Source organism: Protopterus annectens, chromosome 15.part0 (genome assembly GCF_019279795.1).
Source record: "Protopterus annectens isolate FY-2018-M chromosome 15.part0, PAN1.0, whole genome shotgun sequence".
Taxonomy (NCBI): Eukaryota; Metazoa; Chordata; order Ceratodontiformes; family Protopteridae; genus Protopterus; species Protopterus annectens.
This window is the reverse complement of record NC_056749.1, coordinates 750,036,339-750,061,620: the sequence shown is the minus strand read 5'-3', so window position 1 is coordinate 750,061,620 and position 25,282 is coordinate 750,036,339. Positions and strand designations below refer to the sequence as shown.

At 40.8% G+C, this 25,282-nt stretch overlaps 1 protein-coding gene across 1 annotated transcript in view; it reads right to left on the bottom strand.

Annotated features, from left to right (window-relative positions):
- The window catches only part of CSTF2 (cleavage stimulation factor subunit 2), a 1,531,011-nt gene that overhangs the window by 946,264 nt on the left and 559,465 nt on the right, over nt 1-25,282 (bottom strand). The window contains exon 6 of the mRNA XM_044057611.1: nt 3,634-3,750. Coding sequence (XP_043913546.1) covers nt 3,634-3,750 — 117 coding nt within the window. The remainder of the gene's footprint in view (nt 1-3,633; nt 3,751-25,282) is intronic.

Sequence of the window (25,282 nt, the reverse complement as noted above, 5' to 3'; positions counted from 1 at the left end):
GGCATACGGCCTTGAACAGGAGACTGAAGTGAAGGAGTCTTTGATTTGGAAAACGTTTTGACTGTAAGAGTCGTCGGTCTGAAAACGCCTTCAGAAGGCGATGGTGTTTCAGAAGTACCGATGTTCTTGGAAGGTAAGTTGTCAGTAGGGCCTGAAGTAAAAGGCTGCGTCGGCCTAGTACATTCCGTCAAAATATCCGTAGCGGTCTCGGTTCCTCAACTGCGGTAGTCAGAGGCTGCGTCGGCGCCTCACTGATAACTGGAGAACCGGAGACCGGATCAACCGAGGCCTCGGAATCGGGCTTAGGCCTGTCGATCCTTATCCCTGCGCTTTTTGTGCACGCCGGTAGTCGGTAGCTCCGACGGCATGTTATAATTAAATTTTCTGCCAAAAAAGTGTCGTGCGAAATTAAATAGTCTTTTAATAGTACGTTTATTAAATCTAGCACAAAAACGACAAGAAGTGACGTCGTGATCAGGGCCTAGGCAGGCTATGCAATAAGAATGAAAATCCTTATGAGGTATTTGCTTCCCACAAGAAATACAATTGTTAACTTTTTCTGACATCGGTCTGAGGCAAGAAAAGTTTCCCCAACAGGGTACTTAGCTTTACAGAAGACTTCGGTCTGAAATTCGAATTCGAAAATCTCAGGAGTCGGCCAACCGGCACTTGCAAACTGCTTCTGCTTCGGGCACCGCGCGGCAAGAAAGACTGAAGAAAATGGCGTCAGTTGCAATATATGTACCCCTGGCGCACTGACGTCAGGGATGAGGCGACAGCAACCGACGTTGGACCAAGACTTTGGAAATCCGGCCAACTGCGGGACTGCCTGACGACAGGATAACCCAAGTGTGATGACTGCAGCAGGGTAACACGATGAACATCACAAAGTTACAGTAACAGTTAAAGGGCAAGTCACATAAATAATCAGAATTTTACAATACCAATCTCTGACATTCACTGGTTTTGAGAAAAGAACAGTCATGCCAAGTGTATGACTTTCAAGATGAGGTGCTTGCACTTCAGGAAATATATCCCTGAATAAGGAGGACAGCAAATTCTTAAATCCATTTTATAGGTGGAAAGGCATGCCCCTTAAACCCTGCCTGGCTAGTTCTAAAGGGGAAAGGGGCTTAAGGAGGCTAGTGCCTATTGGAAAATACTGTTTGATGAAATAACTTCCAGTGACACACAGCTTGAAATTCTTAAATTATGCTGTTTCAGAGATAGGTATAGTACAATAACACCTACAAACATACAGAAAGTTTAGAAACAAGTAGTGTACAAAAAGGAAACAAATTAAGAGTATGTTGCACAAACAAGTACAGGAAGACAATAAGGAATGTGTTTCACTTGTATTTAAGAGAGCATTTCCACAAGTATGGACATGCATACCACCACACTTCCTATGTGCTTCAGTGCAGGAGCACTTTTGTTTTTGTTTGGAAGTACGTGGTCACTGCCTTGCAGTCAAAATATCACAAGTCTCATCTTTCATATAGTGAAATAATACAGTCTGTTTCATAACCACAGACTCATTACACAGCAAATATCAGCAATGTAAGTGGATGACATAGACTAGGTGGGCATACCTACAACAGGCAGGCATACCATGGGACTGCACTGCGAAACATTCAAATCTAGTTCTCCCAATTCTTCAGTTACTTTAACTTCAACATTCTCACCACCACTACAAAGTTTTAGAAAATACACATCTAAATTGAATCTCTAAACATATTTTGTAAAAGCAGAAAATTCCAACACTAAATCAGCACAACATTACTAATCTAAAACTAAAAAATGTATGACAAACTTTCTGTTTTACTCTATTTTTTAACAGCTCTATTTTTTTTGTCAATAAATGGAAAGGGAGCTCCACCCCAAAAAGATGTTGACCACAGTATCAGTGGTAGTGCAAAATAAGTCTGAGTTTACACATATAAAGCACTTTTAAAGCATCAAAATCAGCAATGAAGTGGTTATACCTGATAATAAACCAGTTGCTCACACACAGACACATGATTATTACTAACAGTAAAACAATCACACAAATGTGTGCACACAGTCATATGTATGCATTGTACATATACAGATATGCACAAATGCTGCAGTGAGTGTAGCAGTACACGTAAGACATCTTAAAAACCCAACATTAGGCTTTTACTTTACACGCACATACACTACAAATCTAACCACTGATGCACTGTTTCAAGTTTTTTTACTAGATGACATCAAGCAAGCCCCAGTGCTGAACAACACACTAGAAAAACAATTAATCTGCCTTGGAACTACAACTCATACAATTAAAATAGGGGACACCACCTCCTCCAGCATACACGTAATCAGTGGTGTTCCACAGGGCTCAGATCATTGAAGCCCCTAGTAATGCCAACATCCTGCAAGAAGGTCTTATGCAGACTAAGGACTGATGCCAAAATCATGGTCTTAAACTTAATGCAAAAAAATGCATCATCATCCCGTTCAGCAGGGGTGATATACCTGCAAACTACCACATCAATAGCAATACACTAAGCCGATCGCCATATCTCCACAGTGGTAAGAAGGGCATTTTATATTGCTCATCTCATAAGTAAAGGCATGCACTACTTCCAGAAAAAGAGAGGTTATAACCCCCCTGTACTTTTCCCTCATCAGGCTAATAATAGAGTACAACACCCCCTTTGGTATGTTCCTTTCAAAACACCTGCAGCAACTGCAGGGACCACAAAGGATCCTTACAAAGAAAATTCAGGGTCTTCAAGATCTGTCTTGGGCAGACAGACTGAAATCATTGTCATGCTACCCGGTGTCATACAGACTGCTCAGAAGTGACCTGCGCCTTGCAAACAAGAGAAATCTCTGACTCAACTTTAATGGAAATGCTGCACATTCGCAACTCAAATGGCACACGGGTCATGCCCTTAAAGGACTTCAACCGAACTTGCCACAGAGACAGATTTGTCTCACAGAGGCTGCCCCACCTTTGGAACAAGCTTCCTATTCATGTTAAACAATGCCCCTCAATGGCCCTATTTAAGTATAATTTGGACAACTGGATGGGTAACCGGAAATTTGCCCTGGGGGTTCTACCAGTGTCCCTCTTGGGCAGGGTCAATAGGTGCTGATTTTAGTGTCTGCTTGAACCAGACACCCTTGGGAACACTGGTTGAACTTATCTAGGGCCCTGGGATAGTTAGCCTGGTAACCTATGACCCTATGGAAAAATCAGGTTAACAACCACATATATATTAGTTTCCCCACCAGACTAGATAAAGTCAAAATGGCACAGCTGAATTGTAAATATTTTATAAAGTCTAATTACTGCCTACACTGTAGCTATAACCACAAATATGATAGACTTATAAAACCATCTTTCTTACATACAGCATTTTTTTTTAAAGAAACATAACTGCTTTTCATGGAAATAAGTTTCATGTACAATGAAAATAAATGGAGCAGTTTTATTTTCTAAGCTTTGACTGCTTATAAAAATATTTCATTTGCATTTAGTGGTAAAATTCTATGCACCATTAAGAAACTTTCTAAAAAAAACTGCAACAGACAAACCTGGACTGGCTTAAGACCACCATGGAACATTGGCTCATTGGTCAGAGGACTATCTCGAACTCCAACCATTGGCTGTGGTTGAGGCCCTGGAGGTGGTGGTTGGTTCATTGGTGCATTTGAGCCGGGACCTGGCTGGTTATTTGAGCCTACAGGCTGCACATTTACTGGACGATGTAACATTTTCTGTGAAATAAAAAAAACAAAAACAATGAAAAAAAAACCAGTGTGAAACAATTTTCATCAAACCATACTGTGCCTTAATGTTTAATTGAGAAGTAAATGAACGAGTTTATTTCCTTCTCTAACTACCTGCCTTAACCTTTAAGACAACAAAAAATGCTTGGTTTTAATTATAAATATACAAAAAGGGCATTTCTATAAGTCTGCAACAGCTTCTAGTATAAAACAGGGACTTAGTCTATGCATGTCCCGAAATCGTTTCAGATTTACTGGACCTTGTAACTCATTACTGCTTAGAGAATGTACAGACAGTTATATATACATCACTATATTTCAAATGTTTAACTATGTATATGTCTAAGACAAAGTATGTAAAAGTTTTTGCTTTATGTGGTCAGTACCTGTCTTTAACTTGGGTTAAGCCTGAAGGACTTTTGAACCAGTCCTTATTACCAACTTAAAACTACAAATAAGCAAGCTGTTAAAACATTCTTAAAGCAAGGGGGACACTATTTCCCAAAATAGCCACAAATGCCCAGTAAAGGCACATGGCTCACGGCAATGTAAAAGATTATACCACAGCCAGCCAGGAAACAAGCATTAGTAAACCATTACTACCAAAGTAAAATGTTTGGGGAGAAAATTAGGCAGAGCATATGTCATTCATTTATTCATGCTTCGGTACTCACTTCATCCAATGGGAGGTCAGGGAAGAACTGCAGCCAACCCCAGAATTCAGTACGTGAATGACTACAGAATTGTTCGTCGACTGCAGGAACAGTTACTCAAAATGCCATGAAAACCTACTGGGAATCTGGAGGACTGCCAGTTTTCCTGCAACACTGCCTTTGCAATGCAGATAGAAAAAAAGAGCACCCAACAAAAACGTATGAGGTACTCGGGCAAAAAATGCAGCCAGAACTCTGGCCTGCCCCATATCCACCCTGATCAGCGGGTCTGTCCAAGAATCTCATTTTCCATTATCCCAGGAACAACCAAACCACTTCACAAAGACAGCCTCTACGCTAATGTTACTAACTTAAGACCTATACCATTACGGTCTCCCAAAAATCCTACAGAAGTGTATCCATTCTCAACTGCTAACTTTTCTCCTCATCCAAAATACTCTTGACAAATTCTAAGACGGTTTCTCGACTTCTCACAGTACTGACATTGCTCTTCTTTCCTTTCTGAATTTAATAAACAAGGACAGAAACAACAATCTTATTGTCTCCCCAGTATTCAATGACCTCTCAAAAGCTTTTGACACTCTCTGTCCCTCTCTACCATCTACTTAAACTTCCCAAAATAAGAATTTTAAACAAAGCAGTCCTGCGGTTCAAATCTTACCTTCACCATTGAATACAAAGTGCAAAATGGAAAAGTTTCATCTACCTTCCTCCCAATCCCTGATAGTCCCAACAAGGATCTAATCTTGGCCCACTCCTCCAACATATTCACCAATGACCTGTTTACTGTACTAATTAGTGCCATCATAATCCAATATGCTAATAACTCTACCATTATATGCCATGTGTCTTCCTCCTCTGAACTACAAAATGCCAAAAAACACCCTCTTTCAACTATTAAATTGTAGCTGCAAGAATCTAATCTGGTCCTAACCCACATCCAAAAAAACTTGGATCTTTGCTTCAACGTCTATGTTGACTTCACACTACCTGTTACATTATTCATCTGACGGCACAACTGAACTAGGTCATCATACTAAATTACATGGAGTTACTGATGAGTACCTAAAATCTGACCTACACATGCATCAATTAACCCTAAAAATTAATTAAAAGTTTGGAATGCTCTGTAGATCCAAGAGGTTACCTGACCAAGCCCAAACAGCTACTGCTGCAGCCTGTCTGCTTTCTCCCATGATACACACCTCACTAATTTTCACCAACCTGCAATCGACCCACCTTACAAAATTTTATCATAAATTTAACTGAAAAGCATTCCAAGAATCTTCTGCTCAGAACCACTTGACTAATACCTCCAATACAACCAACACACTACCCTTCCCACTACTCACTTTCCTGCTTCCTCCTCCCTTTCATCCACATTACTTTTAATCATATACTAATCCTATCAAGAAAGTATGGACAAGAACTGCTATCAATAACCTTTGATCACATTTACAGATACTTGGTTAGCAGAACCAGAGATTCTAATCACACAAGCATTCATCAAAGACTAAAGAAAATGGCGTCGGCTGCCTGTTTTATACCCCTGACAACCTGACGTCATGGAAGAGGAGACAGCAACTGACGCAGGACCCAAGACTTTGGAATTCAGGCCAACTGAGGGCAACCAAATGTCTCGATTAACTGTAAAATTTTTCAGTAATTGTAGGATGCACCTACATTTCAGACCAGCCCTTCACACTGAAAATATCTTCAGCAACACGTGACAAACAAGAGGACATTAGGCCTACTCCAACACGTGGTAATAATAAAACATGAAAAAAGAACTTGTACTAAAGAAAAAATAATACAACTATGAGGCAAAGCCCACACTTTATACCCCTTGGTGTTGAGTGGACTCAACTCGTCAAGTTATAGAGGGTAAATTAATATTGTGTGTCACGTCCAAGTGGTCAAGATACAACTTACAGAGGTGGTCAATATGGAGAGGTCCGTCTTCCACTGAGTACATGTGGTGCACGTCCGGTCTAAGACAATTGGGTCAACTTAAGGAGGTGGTCAGTGTAGGGAGGTGAAAAAAACAAAAACAAACCAAACGGGCTCAAAAAACACTAATAAAACCAACAAAGCCCAAATGGATGATGAAACAATAAAGCTCAGAGAACTGTACACTAAGCCACCGAGTTTATTCCACACCTTTAATTAAATATAATGGTCTGTGCTTTCATTGGTGGAGTTGTAAAGGGAGGATTACTTAAATGGGAGTGTTTCTATTCAAGTCCACATCTGATGAAGTGTATTGTGAAACGAAAACGTATTTTTGTGAGCGTTAATGGTTTTGTGTGGAATAAACTCGGTGGTTTAGCGTACAGTTCTCTGAGCTTTATTGTTTAGTTTGGGTTTTGTTGGTTTTATTAATGTAGGGAGGTGGTCAACTACACACAGTACCAACTTGATACAGCTTCAATAAGACTTCCAGAACCACCAGACTAGTTCCACATCAGCTTTACAGGTGAGCTAGTGCTACCAAGAGATTTCAACACACCCTGAACAACACAAATGGAGCAAACACACTATAATACACAATCAACGTTCTCTAAGGTAATAACACATCCATCAATCCAAGAACAGGTGCTGCTAATGCATTTGGCAGGATATTAACAAAACAACCTAAATTTCTCAGAAGGTAGAATATTACCAAAAGCAAAACAAGCAAACCCCTATCATGAAACCAAAACCAACAACAATTAATATTTATTAGCAATTTGTTCCAATTTCTATCCCAGAAGAGCACGGCACAATATACTTGTCAGTTCTCAACTATACACAAACCATGGATAACGTTTTTACATTTACTCGTCAGCGCCATCTTACAATAACCAGCTTAAATTATACAAAATAATACCACCTTAAAATTACTTGTTATTATGCCCAGGTACAGCCATCAGAATACAGAAGTCATTACCAGCATGAATTGACATCAAAATACAAAAAGTAACAAAATTTAGCAACAGACAGAGATTCTACCTGGAAATCCTGTAAAGGACAGAGAGGCATGCATTCATTTATAAAGCTAGGAAGAAAGTCCAAAATCAAATCAGGCTAGCCAAAGAAAATAAGCACCATCTACATCTCCACAGCAAAAACAACTGCAAGTTTCTAAGGGAGCATAAAAAGTGGAACATATCCTACTTAGTCTCCAAGCACTTCAAAACGAAGAACAAACATATATGTATAATTTCAAATCCAATATAAACAGATATACAAACTGTTCTATGACTACAAACATTAAATATTCTGATAAACAGATAACATTACAAGATGATTTACTTTCAATTCAGTCAAAAAAGACAGTTATACTACTACTTAAAAGTGCAGTTGTGTACACTTTCCATAAATGTAGATGTTTGAGTGTATTCACTGTTGCAGTCATCACATTTGGGTTATCTGCTTGCAGTAGCCCTCAGTCGGCCTGATTAACAAAGTCTTGGGTCCTGCGTTGGTTGCTGTCCATTCTTCCATGACGTCAAGTCGTCAGGGGTATAAAACATGCAGCCAACGCCATTACATCCGTTTTTCTTGCCCCAGATGTCAGGTGCCCCCCTAATGGGAAGCAATTAAATCTATAAATATACAAGGTTATACCTCCAACAAAAAAGCAAATACACCAAAAAGCGTTTGAGCATAGTAGAGTGAAGGTATAGCCAAAAGAAGAAAGGGGGCTGGAGGGAGGGTAACCAGGACGGCAACAGTGAATGCACTCTAACATCTACATTTATGGTAAGTGTACACAACTATCCTATATTCCAGCTCTGGATTTAGAGAAAATTGGAAGATGGTAATGCTTGGTGAAAGTACGCACTGAACTCCAGGTAGTAGCTTCTAGGATGTCCCTGGTAGGGACGCCTCTGAGAAAGGCTGTAGAGGTAGATGCATCTCTGGTTGAGTGGGGTCTGATCCCCTGTGGGATAGGTTTTCCATGGTGCTTGTAGGAGAAATGAATGCAATGGCCTACCAATTTGGAAATGGTTTGCTTTGAAATAGCCTTCCCCTCTGCCCCTGTAGCAAATGCCACCAGCAGTTGGTCAGATTTCCTTTGAGGTTTAGTCCTGTCCAAGTAGGAATCTAAGTTGTCTGTGCACGTGTAAGGAGTGCAGTATCCGTTCCCCTTTGTTCTGTGGGTTAGGAAAGAAGGCTGGCAAATGAATGGACTGATTAAAGGCCACACTGGATACCACCTTGGGCATGAAAGAGGGACTGGTCCTGAGGGACACCCTGTCCGCATGAAAGATGATGAGAGGCTCCACTGCCATGAGGGCCTGTAATTCAGATACCCTTCTTGCAGAAGTGATTGCTAAAAGGAAAGCTGTTTTCCAAGAGAGAAATTTTAAATCCACAGTGGCAGCTGGCTCAAAAGGAGAAAGGGTGTGCTTTTCCAATACAAAGTTAAGGTCCCAGGCTGGAGTTGGGGCTCTCCTGGGTGGTCATAGATTTTTGGCCCCTCTGAGAATCTGCTTAAGCAGTGGAGGAGAGAAGAGGGGAGGTTCTGTGTAATAATGAGCTGAAATGGCGGAGGTGTGAATTTTGATGGAGAAGAAAGACAGGCCCTTGTGAAGCATCTCAGTTAAGTACTGCAAAATCTGAGGTAAATTGGGCACTGCTGTGCACATCCCTTGAGATTGATTCCAGGCACAGAATCTTTTCCATTTTTCAGCACAGAATCTTTTCCATTTTTCAGCAAAAGATTTTCTAGTACTAAGCCTCCTTGCCTCTAAAATGATATCCATCACTGGTTTACTGAGGGATGGTAAAGGAGAGATTAGGTAATTAGCCAGGCTGCTAGATTCAGTGCATGAAGCTGAGGGCGCAGAATCTGGTTCTCCTGCTGAGACAGCAGGGTAGGAGTCTGAGGCAGGTACCATGGGGCCAACAGTGACATTGCGCAAGAGGGGGTACCAGTGTTGCTGTGGCCAGTCTGGTGAGATCAAAATCGGCCTTGGTTTGTCTTGTTTGATCTTTAGCAGTACTTTGGAGAGCAGAGGCAGAGGAGGAAAGGCATACACTGATAGGTTTTTCCAGCTGAAGAACACAGCATCCACTTTCCACGCTTGTTTGTGGGGAGTCCTTGTGCAAAATTTGTCCAATTGATAGTTCTGGGGGAGGCAAACAGGTCTATATCTGGGCTCCCCCATTGGCTTGTCAACATGTTGAAAATCCTTGGTTCCAGCTTCCACTTGTGGGTCCTTGAGGTTTCTGCTTAGTTCGTCTGCCAGTGTATTTAGTTTTCCTGGCAGGAATTGGGATTGTAGATGCACTTGGCAGCTCAGGGCTGTGTTCCACAATGCCATGGCTAGTCTGCATAGGGGGGGTAAGAATGTGTACCCCCCCTGCTTGTTCATATACCACATAACAGTGGTGTTGTCCGTCTTTACCATTAATTGCCCTAGAAGAATGTGGTCCTTGAAGGCTGTCAGAGCATGCTGTACAGCTAACATTTCTTTTTGATTGACATGCAAGTGCATTTGACTTGGGTTCCATTTGCCCTGAATGCACTTCCCTGCCAGGTGAGCCCCCCATGCATAATCTGATGAGTGTGTTGTTGAGGTTTGGGCGGAAGGGGTGGTGTGAATGGTAGTCCCTTGTTTTGGTGGCAGGCCTCTGCCCATCAAAGAAACTCTAGGCCTAGACAAGGTATGATAGGAATCACGGCTTCTAGATCCTGAGAATGTTGACACTATAGGCTTTTTGATACCATTGTAATTTTCTCATATGCAGTTTTACATATGGAATCAGAAGAATGCAGGAGGCCATGAACCCCAAGGCTTGTAGCATTTGCCATGCAGATAGTAGTGTTTTTGTGGCCACTTGTTTGAAGTAGTGTCAAATGATATAGAAAAAAGAAAATATTCCAGGGTAAAGTGCCTCCAATAAGCAAACCACGAAATAAGAAGAAAAACTCCAGAGGCAAGACCACGACTATCGGAGCCAACCTTTATTGAAAGAACAAAAATTGACAATAAAATCAGGCCAGTAAGCGCTTTCACGTTGTCATCAACACTTCATCAGACTTCTGAGCATAAAAAAACTACTCTCAATTTAAATACATACGTATCTGTTGGAAAACCAACCAGAAAAGGCAATCAATTAAACAATTAAATGATTAAATACATATTTATTTAGTAGATTAAAAGCTATAGGACCCTAAAATGCATTTCAACTGACTATTCACTAAATCTTACACTTGCAAATGTGCAATATCTTATAGTGCATTAAAAACATAACGCACATAATAAAAATAATATACAAATAAATATACATATGAAAACATATAAAGAGTATATTGAATGTTGGCAGCATGACTGGCATAGGGAGAGAGCTAGCTGATATGATGGACAGAAGGAAGGTTGGTATATTGTGTGTGCAAGACACCAGATGGAAGGGGAGTAAGGCTAGGTGTATTGGAGGTGGGTTCAAATTGTTTTATCATGGTGTGGATGGGAGGAGAAATGGCGTAGGAGTTATTCTGAAGGAACAGTATGCGAAGAGTGTTTTGGAGGTGAAAAGGGTGTCGGACAGAGTGAAGTTTATGAAGCTGGAAATTGATGGTGTAATGATTACTGTTGTTAGTGAATATGCTCCACAAGTTGGGTGTGCAATGGATGAGAAAGAAAAATTTTTTAGAGTGAATTGGATGAAGTGGATGACTGTACCCAAGGGTGAGAGAGTGGTGATTGGAGTAGATTTAAATGGGCATGTTGGTGAAGGGAACAGTGGGGATAAGGAAGTGATGGGTAGGTATGGTGTTAAACAAAGGAATGCAGAAGGTCAGATGGTAGTGGATTTTGCGAAAGGGATGGATATGGCTGTGGTGAATACGTATTTTAACAAGAGGGAGGAGCATAGGGTGACATACAAGAGTGGAGGAAGATGCACACAGGAGGATTATATCTTATGTAGGAGGGCCAGTTTGAAGGAGATTGGAGACTGTAAAGTGGTAGCCGGAGAAAGTGTAGTTAGGCAGCAGAGGATGGTGGCTTGTAGGATGACGTTGGTTATCAAGAAGAGGAGGAGGAGTGTGAGGGCAGCACCAAGGATCAAATGGTGGAAATTGAAAAAGGTAATTGTGAGGTGGAGTTCAGGGATGAGTTAAGACAGGCACTGGGTGGCAGTGAAGAGCTACCAAATAGCTGGGTAACTACAGCAGAGCTAGTAAGGAAGACGGCTAGAAAGGTGCCTGGTATCACATCGGGACAGAGGAAGGACGACAAGGAGACATGGGGGTGGAATGAGGAAGTACAGAAGAGTATACAGGCAAAAAGGTTGGCAAAGAAGAAGTGGGATTGTCAGAGAGATGAAGAAAGTAGACAGGAGTATACGGAGATGAGGTGCATGGCAAAGAGATAGGTGGCGAAGGCCAAGGATAAGGCATATGAAGAGTTGTATGAAAGGTTGGACACTAAGGAGGGAGAAAAGGACCTGTACCGATTGGCTAGACAGAGGGACCGAGCTAGGAAAGATGTGCAGCAGGTAAAGGTGATAAAGGATAATGAGGGGAAACATACTCACAAGCGAGGAGAGTGTGTTGAGGAGATGGAAAGAGTACTTTGAGGGGTTGATGAATGAAGAGAATGACAGGGAGAGAAGGTTGGATGATGTAGGGATAGTGAATCATGAAGTACAATGGATTAGCAAGGAGGAAGTAAGGATAGCTATGAAGAGAATGAAGAATGGAAAGGCTGTAGGCCCAGATGACATACCTGTGGAAGCATGGAGGTGTTTAGGTGAAATGGCAGTGGAGTTGTTAACCAGATTGTTTAATGAAATCTTGGAAAGTGAGAGGATGCCTGAGGAATGGAGAAAAAGTGTTTTGGTACCGATTTTTAAGAATAAGGGTGATGAGCAGAGCTGTAGTAACTACAGAAGGATTAAAATGATCAGTCACAGCATGAAGTTATGGGAAAGAGTAGTGGAAGCTAGGTTAAGAAGGGATGTGATGATTAGTGAACAGCAGTATGGTTTCATGCCGGGAAAGAGCACTACACATGCGATGTTTGCTCTGAGAGTGTTGATGGAGAAGTACAGAGAATGTCAGAAGGAGTTGCACTGTGTTTTTGTAGACTTGGAGAAAGCATATGACAGGGTGCCTAGAGAGGAGTTGTGGTACTGTATGTATGAGGAAGTCAGGAGTGTCAGAGAAGTATGTAAGAGTGGTACAGGATATGTACGAGGGTAGTGTGACAGCGGTGAGGTCTGCGGTGGGAGTGACGGATGCGTTTAAGGTGGAGGTGGGGTTACATCAAGGATCAGCTCTGAGCCCTTTCTTATTTGCAATGGTGATGGACAGGTTGACCGACGAGATCAGACATGAGTCCTCGTGGACTATGATGTTTGCAGATGACATTGTGATCTGTAGTGAGAGTAGGGAACAGGTGGAGGAGACCCTGCAGAGATGGAGATATGCTCTAGAGAGAAGAGGAATGAAGGTCAGCAGGACTAAGACAGAATATATGTGTGTGAATGAGAGGGAGGATAGAGGAATGGTGAGGATGCAATGAGTAGAGGTGGCGAAGGTGGATGAGTTTAAATACTTGGGGTCAATAGTTCAGAGTAACGGTGAGTGTGGAAGAGAGGTGAACAAGAGAGTACAGGCAGGATGGAGTGGGTGGAGAAGAGTGTCAGGAGTGATTTGTGACAGACTAGTACCTGTAAGAGTGAAAGGGAAGGTCTACAAGAGGGTAGTGAGACCAGTTATGTTATATGGGTTGGAGACAGTGGCACTGACAAAAAGGCAGGAGTTTGAGCTGGATCTGGCAGAGTTAAAGATGTTAAGATTTGCACTGGGTGTGACGAGGGTGGACAGGATTAGGAATAAGTATATTAGAGGGTCAGCCCAGGTTGGAAGGTTTGGAGACAAAGCCAGAGAGACAAGATTACTTTGGTTTGGACATGTGCTGAGAAGGGATGCGGAGTATATTGGGAAAAAGATGCTAAGAATGAAGCTACCAGGTAACAGGAAAAGAGGAAGGCCTAAGATAAGGTTTATGGATGTACTGAGAGAGGACATGCAGGTGGTTGGTGTGACACAGCAAGATGCAGAGGACAGGAAGAAATGGAAACAGGTGATCCGCTGTGGCGACCCCTAACGGGAACAGCCGAAAGAAGATGATGATGATGATGTATATAAAAATATATATATAAAAAACACCAAGAGGCTATTGACACTACTGACACCAAGATCTACAAAAACTGTCTATTTTGAATGTCAAAATGTTTGTTATGAAAATATTATACTATGTATGTGCATATGTAAGCATAATATATATGCATCATAGCAATTAAAATTAAATCATATAGTATGATGTTAAAAATAGACATATCTACTTATCTAAAGGTCTATCCTTTAAAAAGGGTTTTAAAGAAACCCTGTCGTTCAAGCCATGCATTCTGTCAGCTTGTAGCCTCAATATCCATCTTGCTTCTCAGTGTGGTTCCTAATGTCACCCAACCTCATGGTCTTATTGATTAACTCTAGGACTGTGAAACAAAATCTGTGTGTGGTGTCTGTACGTAAAATGTGTTTGGCTACTGCATTACCTTCATCTTCCTTACTAATGGCATAGATATGCTCCCTTACTCGTTCTCTTAATGTTCTATTGGTCTTACCGACATAGAAGGAACTACATTTCTGACAAGAAGCTAAATATATGACGCCTCTTGTCTTACAATCTGCATACAGATCAAGAGAAAAAGTCTGACCTGTATCAGGGTGAATAAAAACATTAGAGCTGGACATAAAAAGTACACTGATTGTATGTCCTGCATGGGAAAGTCCCTTTCCTATCTGATTCTATATGTCTCTCGGCAGGTTTCTCATAACACAACAACCGTTTTGGTGAGTTGGTATTCTTATATAAGGCTGGAGGGTATTGCCTACTACTTTCACATCATCATCATCAAGAGTCAACATATGCCAATTCCTATAGAAAATGTCTCTAATTCTCTTATTATTATTGGTGTACAATATCACTAGACTATTTTTCCTCACTGTTGAACACATTCTCTTATTATTATCATCTAGTGTATTCATATTCCTCTTAATATAGGGTCTCCCTTGTGTATCTCTCCTTATTACATTTTCATCATGTAGTAGGCTTTCTTCAGTATCACGATATCCTCTGTCATTGAACTCTTGTTCTAAATTCACAACAGTCTGTTGAAAAGTCTCATCTCTACTGGTAAGTCTAGAGACCCTTAAAGCCTGACCCTTAACTATGTTGCGATAGACATGTGGTGGATGCATACTCGTCCGATGTAGCAAAGTATTTTTCCTACAAGCTTTCCTGAATAACTCGGTATGAATCGTCATGCCATCCTTGCGTATCAACACATCTAAAAACTCTATGGTATCAAATGACCATTTACCAGTGAAAGATAGACATGTGGTTGCACCATTAATATAGTCAATTAATTCCTCTAGCATTTTCACATCTCCCCTCCAAATCAAAAAGACATTGTCTACAAAACGCTTAAAGTATTTAATACGTCCACTATAATGTGTGTTATTGAGTACATATGTTTCTTCCCAATATGCCATCACGAATTGGTATACGAGTTGGCGCATGGTGTTCCCATTGCCACCCCTTTCTACTGTAGGTAATACTTGTCATCACATACAAAGACATTATTCTTCAAAATTATGTCCATGAGCATAGCACATTCAATAATCACATCTCTGGACATGTCTTTCTCTATCAAAAACAACCTCATAAAATCAATCCCTGTTTCGTTGGGAATCATGGTAAAGAGAGAGGTGGGGTCTAGGGTTACCAGCCAATCTGCTATGAGGTCGGTTTCTAGTGTAATGTAACCACTTAATGTCACTAAAAACTGCTGTGTCCCTGATAACTGAACTAGTGTGATCAACTAATGGTCTAATCTGTCTCTCGACGTATATCGACAAGGGTTCTGTCAACCAACCTCTACTTGAGACAATAGGTCTCATAGAGGGATTCCTTAAATCTTTCTGTATTTTCGGTAGTCCTCTAAAGGTAGGTATAAACTACCAGAAAGTATTTATAAAAATCAGTATCTATAACATTGCACATTAATAAATCATAAATTTCACTATGAACACTCTTAACTCTATCTAGTTGTGGGCCATTTAAAGAAGAATAGGTGTCATTATCTAGTAACAATTCATGGAGTTTAAAATTATACATATCCTTATCCATAATAACAATGGCTCCACCCTTGTCGACAAGCCTGATGACAATGCTATCATTTCCCTTTAAAGCTCTCAATGCTTCTTTTTCTTTAGCATTCAAATTATAAAAATCATGATTTTTACTACTGTTTGCTAGCTGTAAAAAATCTCTCTCTCTCGCTCATGCTTTTTCAAAGGCCTCCAAAGGAGGGCATATGGGAGGTACAAAAGTAGAGGGTCTCCTGAAGTTATTACTTTCAAAATTACTGGTTCCTGCATTATCACCATACATTAAGCTAAGGGAGACATTTCTTGTAAACAACTGAATACCAATTAAAAGATCAGTCACACCAACATTGTTTGAAGGAATAAAGGAAAGACCTTTATTCAATAACGCTTTCTTGGTTTCATTTAATACAAAGCTGGAAAGATTCACTAATAAGTCTGATTCACTGGACGTAACACTTCCTTTTGAAACTCTAACCTGTCCTCTGATGTCTTCCGTTTCCTCGTTCTCTGCTGATTGTTTGGTGCTCAAACTGGTAGCGGAAAAGGATGAAATGCTGATAAGTTCACTAGAGGTGGATGCTCCCTCGTTAATGGGTCTCTCATTCCTAAGAACTTCTTGTGTTCTTAGAGGTATACTGTCGACTATCCTTGATTGGAAGTGACTTATCCATCGCTTTCTGTGTCACTGGGGATCGTAACACTCCTGTGTTAAGGCCCTCAATCACCGTTGTTGTTGTAACAGATGTAGACGTCACAAAGTAGAAGCTGGTTTACGCAATTGGTCCGTAGAAAGGGGTTGTGATGTTTCGCATCCTCTCATAGGCTCATGAGGCCACAAGAACACATCCCCTTTTTGAAAATCTGGAAAGTCCCTTTCCAATTTATTTTTCTTTAACTGCATCAGTTCTTCTCTCTCCTCTCTGTGTGTCAAATTAATTTTTTCTCTGGTGTGAGGAAAGCCGTCTGGGAAGTTGTATACAAGCTTGCTCCTAGGAATATGATTTGTTGACAGGGTTCCAGGTGTGATTTCTTTTCAGCACAGTCAGGAATCAACAATTTTCTGTTTAGCACCCGCTGTACAAAGGCCAGATGATGTCCAGGCTTTCTGCCTGAATTAAACAATCGTCCAGGTATGGGTATATTTGAATATTAATTTGCCTGCAAAATGCGATGACTGGGGCTAGGCACTTTGGGAATACCCTGGGCGCAGTAGATAAGCCAAAGGGCAGTGCAGAGAACTGGTAGTGATTGTAGCCTGCTTTGAAGCATAGGTATCTTCTGTAAGATTCCCTGATTGGGATGTGCAGGTATGCTTCCTTTAAATCGAGTGTTACCACCCAGGCATCTTTTCCTAGCATAGAAGCAACTGGAGAAGAGTCAGCATCTTAAATTTTGGAATCAGCAAAAAGGTGTTTCGAGTAGACAGGTCCAGAATAGGACACCATGAATTGTCTTTTCTGGGTACCAGGAAAAGTCTTGAGTAGAAACCTTGTCCTTCTTCCTCCTCTGGTACAGTTTGAATAGCCTTTATGTTTAAAAGAGAGAGTACTTGCTTTTGAGCCTCTGCCCACTGATTTGGGGGTAGATCTGGCCAACCTTTTGGTGTTGATAATGTGTGGAAGTGAAATCTGTCTCCTTGGGACACCATTTAAAACCCATTTGTCCTGGGTAATGTGTTCCCAGTTTTTGGCCTGCAGACCAATATTTCCCCCCTAAAGGAGCAGTCGGTTGATAAGTGCTTGGAAGTTTTAAAATCAAGTCATTGAGACAGTTTTCCATAGAGGGGAGTCTTACTACTCTCAGATTTGGAAGCAGAAGACCCCCACTGCTTAGTCTTGTGCATACTCTGGGACTGAAACCTAGAATTTCTGCTGTGTCTGGGTTTGGAATGAGAAGGCCTGGAAGGGGCGGGAAAGGACCAATTCTTAGAGTGCCAATGCCTACTAAATCTTGGAGGCTGAACTTGTAAGAAATCTTTAATAGTTTGCATAGATTTAGCTTTATCCTCAGTCTTTTTAAGAACTTCCTCAGCTTTATCAAACAGGCGGTCCTGATTTAAGAGGGCATCCAACAGTTTAGCTTTAACATTATCAGGCAAAGATTGCGCCTTAAGCCAAGCATGCTTTCTGAGTACAGACCCAGTGACAGCAGCCCTGCAAAAGGCCTCTAACGAATCAACCCACACTGCAAAGTATGTTTTCCAACCTGTTCAGCAGAATGCATTAAATCCTGTAATTCCTTAATTTCAACATAGTCAGGAATCAACATCATTTTCTGTTTAAGCAATCCAATAATTTGTTGTTGATACTTTAACATATGAAACTGACAGTTTAAGGCCCTAATGGCCAAGGTTGCAGAAGTGTAAAGCTTCTTACCCCATCTATCCAGCGCCTTGGAGTCTCTATCAGAAGGGGTAGGGTTTTTGGGAGTAGAGGCCTTAATGCCCTTGGGTACCTGTGAAACAGTCTCTGGATCCGCAATAGGATTTTTAAAAAGGAACTTGTGAGAATCAGGAACCCTGTAATATCGGTCAGGTTTTCTGGGAGCAGAAGGAAAAGAATCAGGGGCCAAACTAGATTCCAAAAAGGGATCATCAACAATGTCTAGTATTGGAGGTATAGCTAAAGGCCTATGCTGAGGCAAGAGTAAGAAATCCCTAAGCCTCTTTTTCAAATCAAAAAAATCCTGGCTTTCCCAGTGGAAATGCTCCCTTAGAGTGTGCAAGGTTTCACCAAAATAAAAATCCTCTGGAGGGGAAGCAGAGGGAATACAGTCCTTTGCATCAGAATCCTCATAAGTAGATAAGGGTAAAATCCAGATCATCAGAAGAATCAGAAAAATCAGAATCCTGGTCAGAAGATTCATAAACAATTTCAGTCCTAGGTCTCTTAGAAGAGGGTGAATGGCTTCCCCTGATGATTAAAGTTATAAGATCTTCAGCCATTTTTATCATTTGTTTTTTAGGCAAAGAGACCTGAGCATGCGGCCTGGGCGTTAGTTTTCTAGGCATGGTTGGACGTTTAGGCCTTAAAGAAGAAGAAGGTGTCGGTTCAATATGCAAGTCCATAGGCCTGAATATATCCTCAGAAGCTGGTGTCTGCACAGCAGCTCCAGACCCATCCAAGGTAGAGACATCCGCAGGTTCCACAGTTGAAGCATCTCATGGCATACCGGACTCCGAATGGGTCTCAGTAGAGGCCTGTGAATCAAAATTTGCGGGTATCAGGGGCTGAGAAAGCGCCTCACTGAGTACAGGTGAACTGATGACTGGCTTAGGAGAAGCGTCGTCGGCAACTTTGGACCTATGCGGCCTATCTCTGTCTTTATCTTTGCGTTTTTTCAGAATTCCAGTAGTCGGATGGCTTACAGACGACATTTCTGGATAACTGAACCGAGAACCGAAATATTTAGAGGCAAAAATATACCGACAACGGATAGTGCCTTGATTAAATAAAGCACAAAACAGACAGCAAGGTACGTTGTGGTCAGGGCCTAGGCAAGGAATACAGTACGAATGAAAATCTTTGAGAGGTATTTGCTTTCCACAAGAAATGCAATTATTAACTTTTACTGACATCGGTAAGGAGCAAGTAAAATTTTCCCCAACGGGGTTCCTTAGCTTTAGTTGAACGCTTTGGTTCTGAAACTTGAAAACGAAAATTTCAGGAGTCGGCCAACCAGCACTTGCGAACTGCTTCTGCTTCGGGCACTGCATGGTAAGAAAGACTGATGTAATGGCGTCAGCTGCATGTTTTATACCCCTGATGATCTGACGTCATGGAAGAAGGGACAGCAACCGACGCAGGACCCAAGACTTTGTTAAACAGGCCGACTGAGGGCTACTGCAAGCAGATAACCCAAATGTGATGACTGCAACAGTAAAACACGAAGAACATCATTAAACTCACTGATCATGTACAACCTCCTACCAATATACCAAATTAAAAAAAAAAATTTTAAAAAAATTGCAAACAGCATAGCAGACTCACTCGCAACTATTAAAAGAACACCATTTCATATTAACATGGGAAAAGATGCAAAAACTACTCCTTTACTCAAAGGAATAGAGGGTAAGACAATCTTCATATTACTTGTATACTAAGTCTTCTCTCTAAAACTGTACAAAGTATCACACACGCCAGCCTCATATATTATACAACCCTATGTAACAGAAAATAATACAACCTAGTTTTCACCCTGACCATAGCATGCATACTGCTCTTGATGAGCTACTTAATTACACATTCAACCAATGTGGCAAAGGAGCATTTTTTGGGATTTTTCCAAAGTTTCTGATGTCATTACCACAGTATCCTGTTTCAAAAGACATCATAAATAGATTGCAGATCACCGGTCACTAAATGGTTTATTAGTTACCTTCATTACAGCACACAAGCAGCAGCCTGGCACAATTCCATATTACATAAATTGATATCCAGTATCAGGGTACCCCAAGTCTCCATGATGAGTTCATTGTTCTTTATCTTCTTCACTAACATCATGCAGCATCTCACACAGAGTACAGCTATACGAGGGATCCAAATGGAGAGATGATAAAATCAGCAAGCAAGAGAGTACTACTGCTGGAACTGAATTCAACCTCAAGTCTTGGTGAGTACCTTCATAAGGTGGACCCACAGGTCTATTTCTCGTTGTCGTAAGCCAACAATATCAAATACGATATTGTCGGCACAACAATGTCCAAGGTTCAGAACATCACGCAGGTAAATGGAAATCTCCGTAAGGGGGAGATTTCCCTTTACCTCAATGTAGTGTGGTGTCGGGGTTGGCATATTTAAGTATGGGGTGTGTGGGTGCGCAGCCCCCCACGTGGTGGGTGTAGGGGGGCTTGCCACCCTGCCTACGTTAGTTATTTTTTTATTGCTTTATTTATTTATTTTTTACGTTATTCGATATTTTACTACTTCGATCAATAAAGTTCGACCTTTATTGATTCGATGTAGTAAAATTTCGATAAAGTGATAAAGACGCAGACCCGGGTCTAGTTCACGTTGTCGTAAGCCAACAATATCGAATACGATATTGTTGGCACGACAATGTCGAAAGTTCAGAGCATCACGCAGGTAAACAGAAATCTCCATAAAGGGGAGATTTCCGTTAACCTCAATGTAGTGCAGTCGCTGAGTTGGTATAGTTAAGTATCTCACCAATCTCACCAAGACTACACCAATATATTGACTGTATTTTATGTAGCATATATCATGGACAGAAGTAGGTGAAAAAATAAAAAAAGACAGCTGGGCGCACAAGTCCCAGGTAAAAAAAAGTGCCCAATCCAGGTAGGCGCGCTGGTGCCAAGAATGGAAAAAAATGGCAGTGTAAGCTCCTCAAGACACAGAAACTTTCCTACAATGGGGTTAGGCTAGGCTCAAGTGAGGTTGCCCCCCTCCCACCCCGTTGTACAAAGCAGCAGTAGTCCACAAAAATCATAAACTGACAAGCCAAAAAAGGACCATAAAGATGTTAGAGTGGACTACTGAGTATAAGAAAGAAATTACGTATTACTATTATGCAAGAAGCCCAGACTTTCCAGACAGAAGATGTACAAAAGGACTAAGAAAAATTAGAGGAAAGATAAATACTTGCCCAAGAAAAACAGTCAAAAGCTTCAAATGCAAAATTGTGTTAGTTTATGCAACAGATTCAGGATATCCAGACAGCTCCAACAGTAGTAGGAGCCATGGTTCTCATAAGGACTTTACAGTTGTATTTAGACATATTAAAGATACATGTAACTCCGTATGAATTGCAGAAAGAGTTAATTTTGGGCACATTGCAGGTGCTGTGAAGAGCACACTCTGCTAACATCAAAGACTGAAACAATACTAATTTCATGAACTTTAATCATACTTTGACTTAGGACTGGGGTCCATTCCCACCATGGTATTAACCCAAAAGACTTGGAGAAATTAAACCCTACAATACTCCGATGACTCAGCTCTCACAAAAGTACTAACGATGCATCTAACTTCATCAAACAAAATACATAAATCACACTACTGTCAAGGCTGCAAGCATCAACCCTTATACTAAAGGGAAAGAAAACTAAACCCATGACTTTTGGGCACCATTAAAAAAGCAACTTCACATCTACCATAAACATTAACTATAAAAACAGTGAATTACTACCTCAATTCAAATATCTGAGTATTACTTTAGACAACAAACCCATATTTAATTATCACACAATATTAACACAAGACAAAAAAAATGTAAGCAACTACACAGAATTCTGTCTACACTTTCTTACTTGTTCTTTTCAGCTACTACTTCTGTGAATCTCCATCTGCCTACAAAGGCAGTTCTATGTTGCTTTGCTTTTTCCCTTTTCCATGCCATGAAATTTCACCGACAACCAACAAACAAACAAACTTGTACTTTGAGCTAAAAATAAGCTCACAGGTACAGTCAATTATTTAACTGCTTGCATATTGTTTTTGAATAGTAGCAGTAGCCACTTTGGATCTTGTCCCCCATAATTTTTCTTTGTTTTAAAAATGTTGTTTTTAAAATGTTATAACACCTTCCTTCTAAACTATCTTTGTATTTAAACTGCTCAACAAATCTCTGTTTAACTTGTTTGGAGAGTTAGCCCCAAACTGTCCACCTTCAGCCAATTGAATGAGCCAGATACTTGTGGACTGCACCCCCCCCCCCCCCCCCACAACCATCACCAAATACTGCAGCAGAATAAATACAACATCTAGCCCTGCAAAAGCTTACAGTCCTTTCTTTTTAATCAGTGCAAGGGAAAATTAATTGTTCATTCTGTTATCCTACCCATGCTCTGTTCAAAATGGTACCAAGTTTAATGGCCTTTCTCTGCCTGCCCAGTGCTTAGTGGTGTGCTTTTTGACTGTTTTTTATATCTAGAATCAGAGTTAGTTTCCAATGCCTCTTCATTTTTTGCCCTTCCCTCTCAAATTAACAAATTACACTATACTAACTACTTTTTCCATATACTGCTTTTCAGGAATCGGATTTGCCTACGTTGACACTTATGTTGCTTTGCTTTTTTCTGTTTTCCATGCCCCGACGTTTCATTGACATCTACTTGTTGTATTAATATTGCATCTTTCTACCCTTAATGTTTCTAGTCTATTACTTTTAATACTTCATAGTTCAAATGCAAAAGTAAATCTTGGACTAACAGGCACCCTTAGTTATTTGCGTGCAAATTTTGGTCAGGCACTGGCCTTATAGGTCTTCTGTTTTCCCCTGCCTACCCTAGACTCCCAATTCCTACACACCCTCCACTATGACTACGTTTATACTTCCCCAAGCCTACCCACTCCATACCTACAACAATCGTGTATTACAACCACCCTATTTGCTCTACCCTCTTATACGTAACTATACAACATCATAACATCATTCTTTTGTTCCTTCCCTTCTCACTCTACTTTTTCTCCTCCCCCTACTATTCCATCAACCCACCTTTATTTAAACAGCAGTACCTTAAATGTATTTTATTGATTGCCCCTTATTAAATTCTTCAAACCTACTTTTCTCTACTATAACTGCATTATGATGCCCTTTCACTTACTATCTCTACTTACACTATCTATTCTTGCCACTGCTGCATCCTATCACACTCCAATGCTATTCACAGTGTCATCTACAGTAACACTACACCATAATTCCAAACCATCCCCCTCTCACCCTGCTACAGCATCCTGCCTATAGTGTATCACATCCCATATCCTATTTAATTACAAAGACACCAAAAAAGAAGTCACACTACACAGACATAATTTAAAGGTGAAAACTCAATATACAAAATTTCATTATACACACCTCTCATCTAAGCTTGCTCTCGATGGTGATATAAATCCTAATCCTGGACATTCTCTACACTCTGGCAACTCTATATCACCTCAACTACCCCTAGTACTCCTCTCCTCTTCCACTCAGCCAAGGTAATAGTCTACTTTTGATTGATTTATTTATTTTTATTTTACATTTGTTGACCGGGATAGTCCATCTAATGTGAGCCCATTTTCAGCGGAGGCCCAGGGAGAAAAGCTCCAATAAAACAAGAACATTGACAGGTACAGTGTCAGTTTCACATAAAATTTAACAGAAATATTTAGAGAGAGCAAAGTGCAATAGGCACTTTAGTGCTTTAGTGAAAAAGGAGAAAGTTATTATAATATATTAAAGTCGTGTTGGGTCTATGTGGAGACTATAAAATTTAAGGGACGAAATTTGATGTGGGCTTATGTGGTATTAGCCTGGCTTGGTGCAGGAGCAGAGCCAGTTGTTACTGAGGTGATCTTTGAGCAGAGTTTTGAATTGGAGTAGGTTGGTAGCATTTAGGATGTGTTGAGGGATTGAGTTCCAATGTTTAGAAATGTAGTGGGAGTAGTGGGTGTCTCTGGCTTTGTTGCTGATTTGGAATACTTGGAGGAGTGTTTTGTGTGAGGATCGGAGTTGCCGTGTGCTGGCATATGGTTGGAGTAATTGTTGTAGGGCTGGGGTTCGGTTTGGCAGATATATTATTAGTTGGTGGGTAAAGACAAGTTGGGTATAGGTTAGTTGTTCTGGGAGTTCTAGCCAATTTATTTGTTGTAGGGCAGAGCAGTGGTGGGACCTATATGGGGAGCTAGTGGCAAACTTGGCTATTTTATTGTAGGCCTATTCAAGTTTGGTAAGGTCAGTTTTGTTAAGGTTTGTAAAGATGGGAGAAGCATAGAGAACAGTAGATAACAGACGAGTCCTGGCAATGCTTAGTCAAGATTGGCTAGTTAGGAAAGGATTTATTCAGTAAAGAGAACCTAGTTTGATGTTTGTTTTTTTAATGGTTTGAGAAAGGTGGAGATCGAATTTTAATTTGCTATCAATTGTGACACCTAGTAATTTGGTATGTGAGCTGGTGTTTATGACTGTACTGTTGGAGGAGTGGATTTGAAAAGTGGCAGAGGGATTTGGTATTTTGGCGGGGAGAAAGAGCATTAGTTTGGTCTTATTTGGGTTCAGTATGAGGTTAGTGATAGTTAGCCAGGATTCTGCTGCTAGGAAGGATTGTTGTGTTATAGCCTGTAGTTATGTCAGAGAGGGGGTGGAGCATATCAGGGTACAGTCATCTCCATATTGGATGACAGAGGCAAGAGATGTGGATTTATGGAGTTGATTTTTGAATATGGTAAAAAGTAAGCGGCCTAATATGGAGCCTTGTGGGACTCCTATGTTAACAGAGGACAGATGATAACTCCTGTTGCCATCTAACAGCCTGCTGGAGTTTGGTTAGATAGCTGTGGAACCAAGCTAGGGAAGAATGACTGAGATGTAATGTGGCCAGTTCTGACAGCAGTTTTTGGTGTGAAACTGTGTCGAATACTTTGAGAGATCTAGAAAGATGGATGAGACATTTATTCTGATTTCTGTGTTCATTTATTGTTAGTAAAACTGAGGAGTGCGGTTGTGGTGCTGTGGTGGGGCGAAAACCATGTTGTGTGTTTGATAGGAGGTTATTGGAGAGAAGGTAGTTTAGAAGCTGGAAGTGAATACACTTTTCTAGTATTCTGGAGAGAGGTGAAAGAATGGCAATGGGCCTGTAATTAGTAAGCTCGGTAGAGTTGCCAAATTTATGCAGTGGGGTGATATACAAGACTTTCCAGATTAGTGGGATAAAGTTTTCGGAGATAGA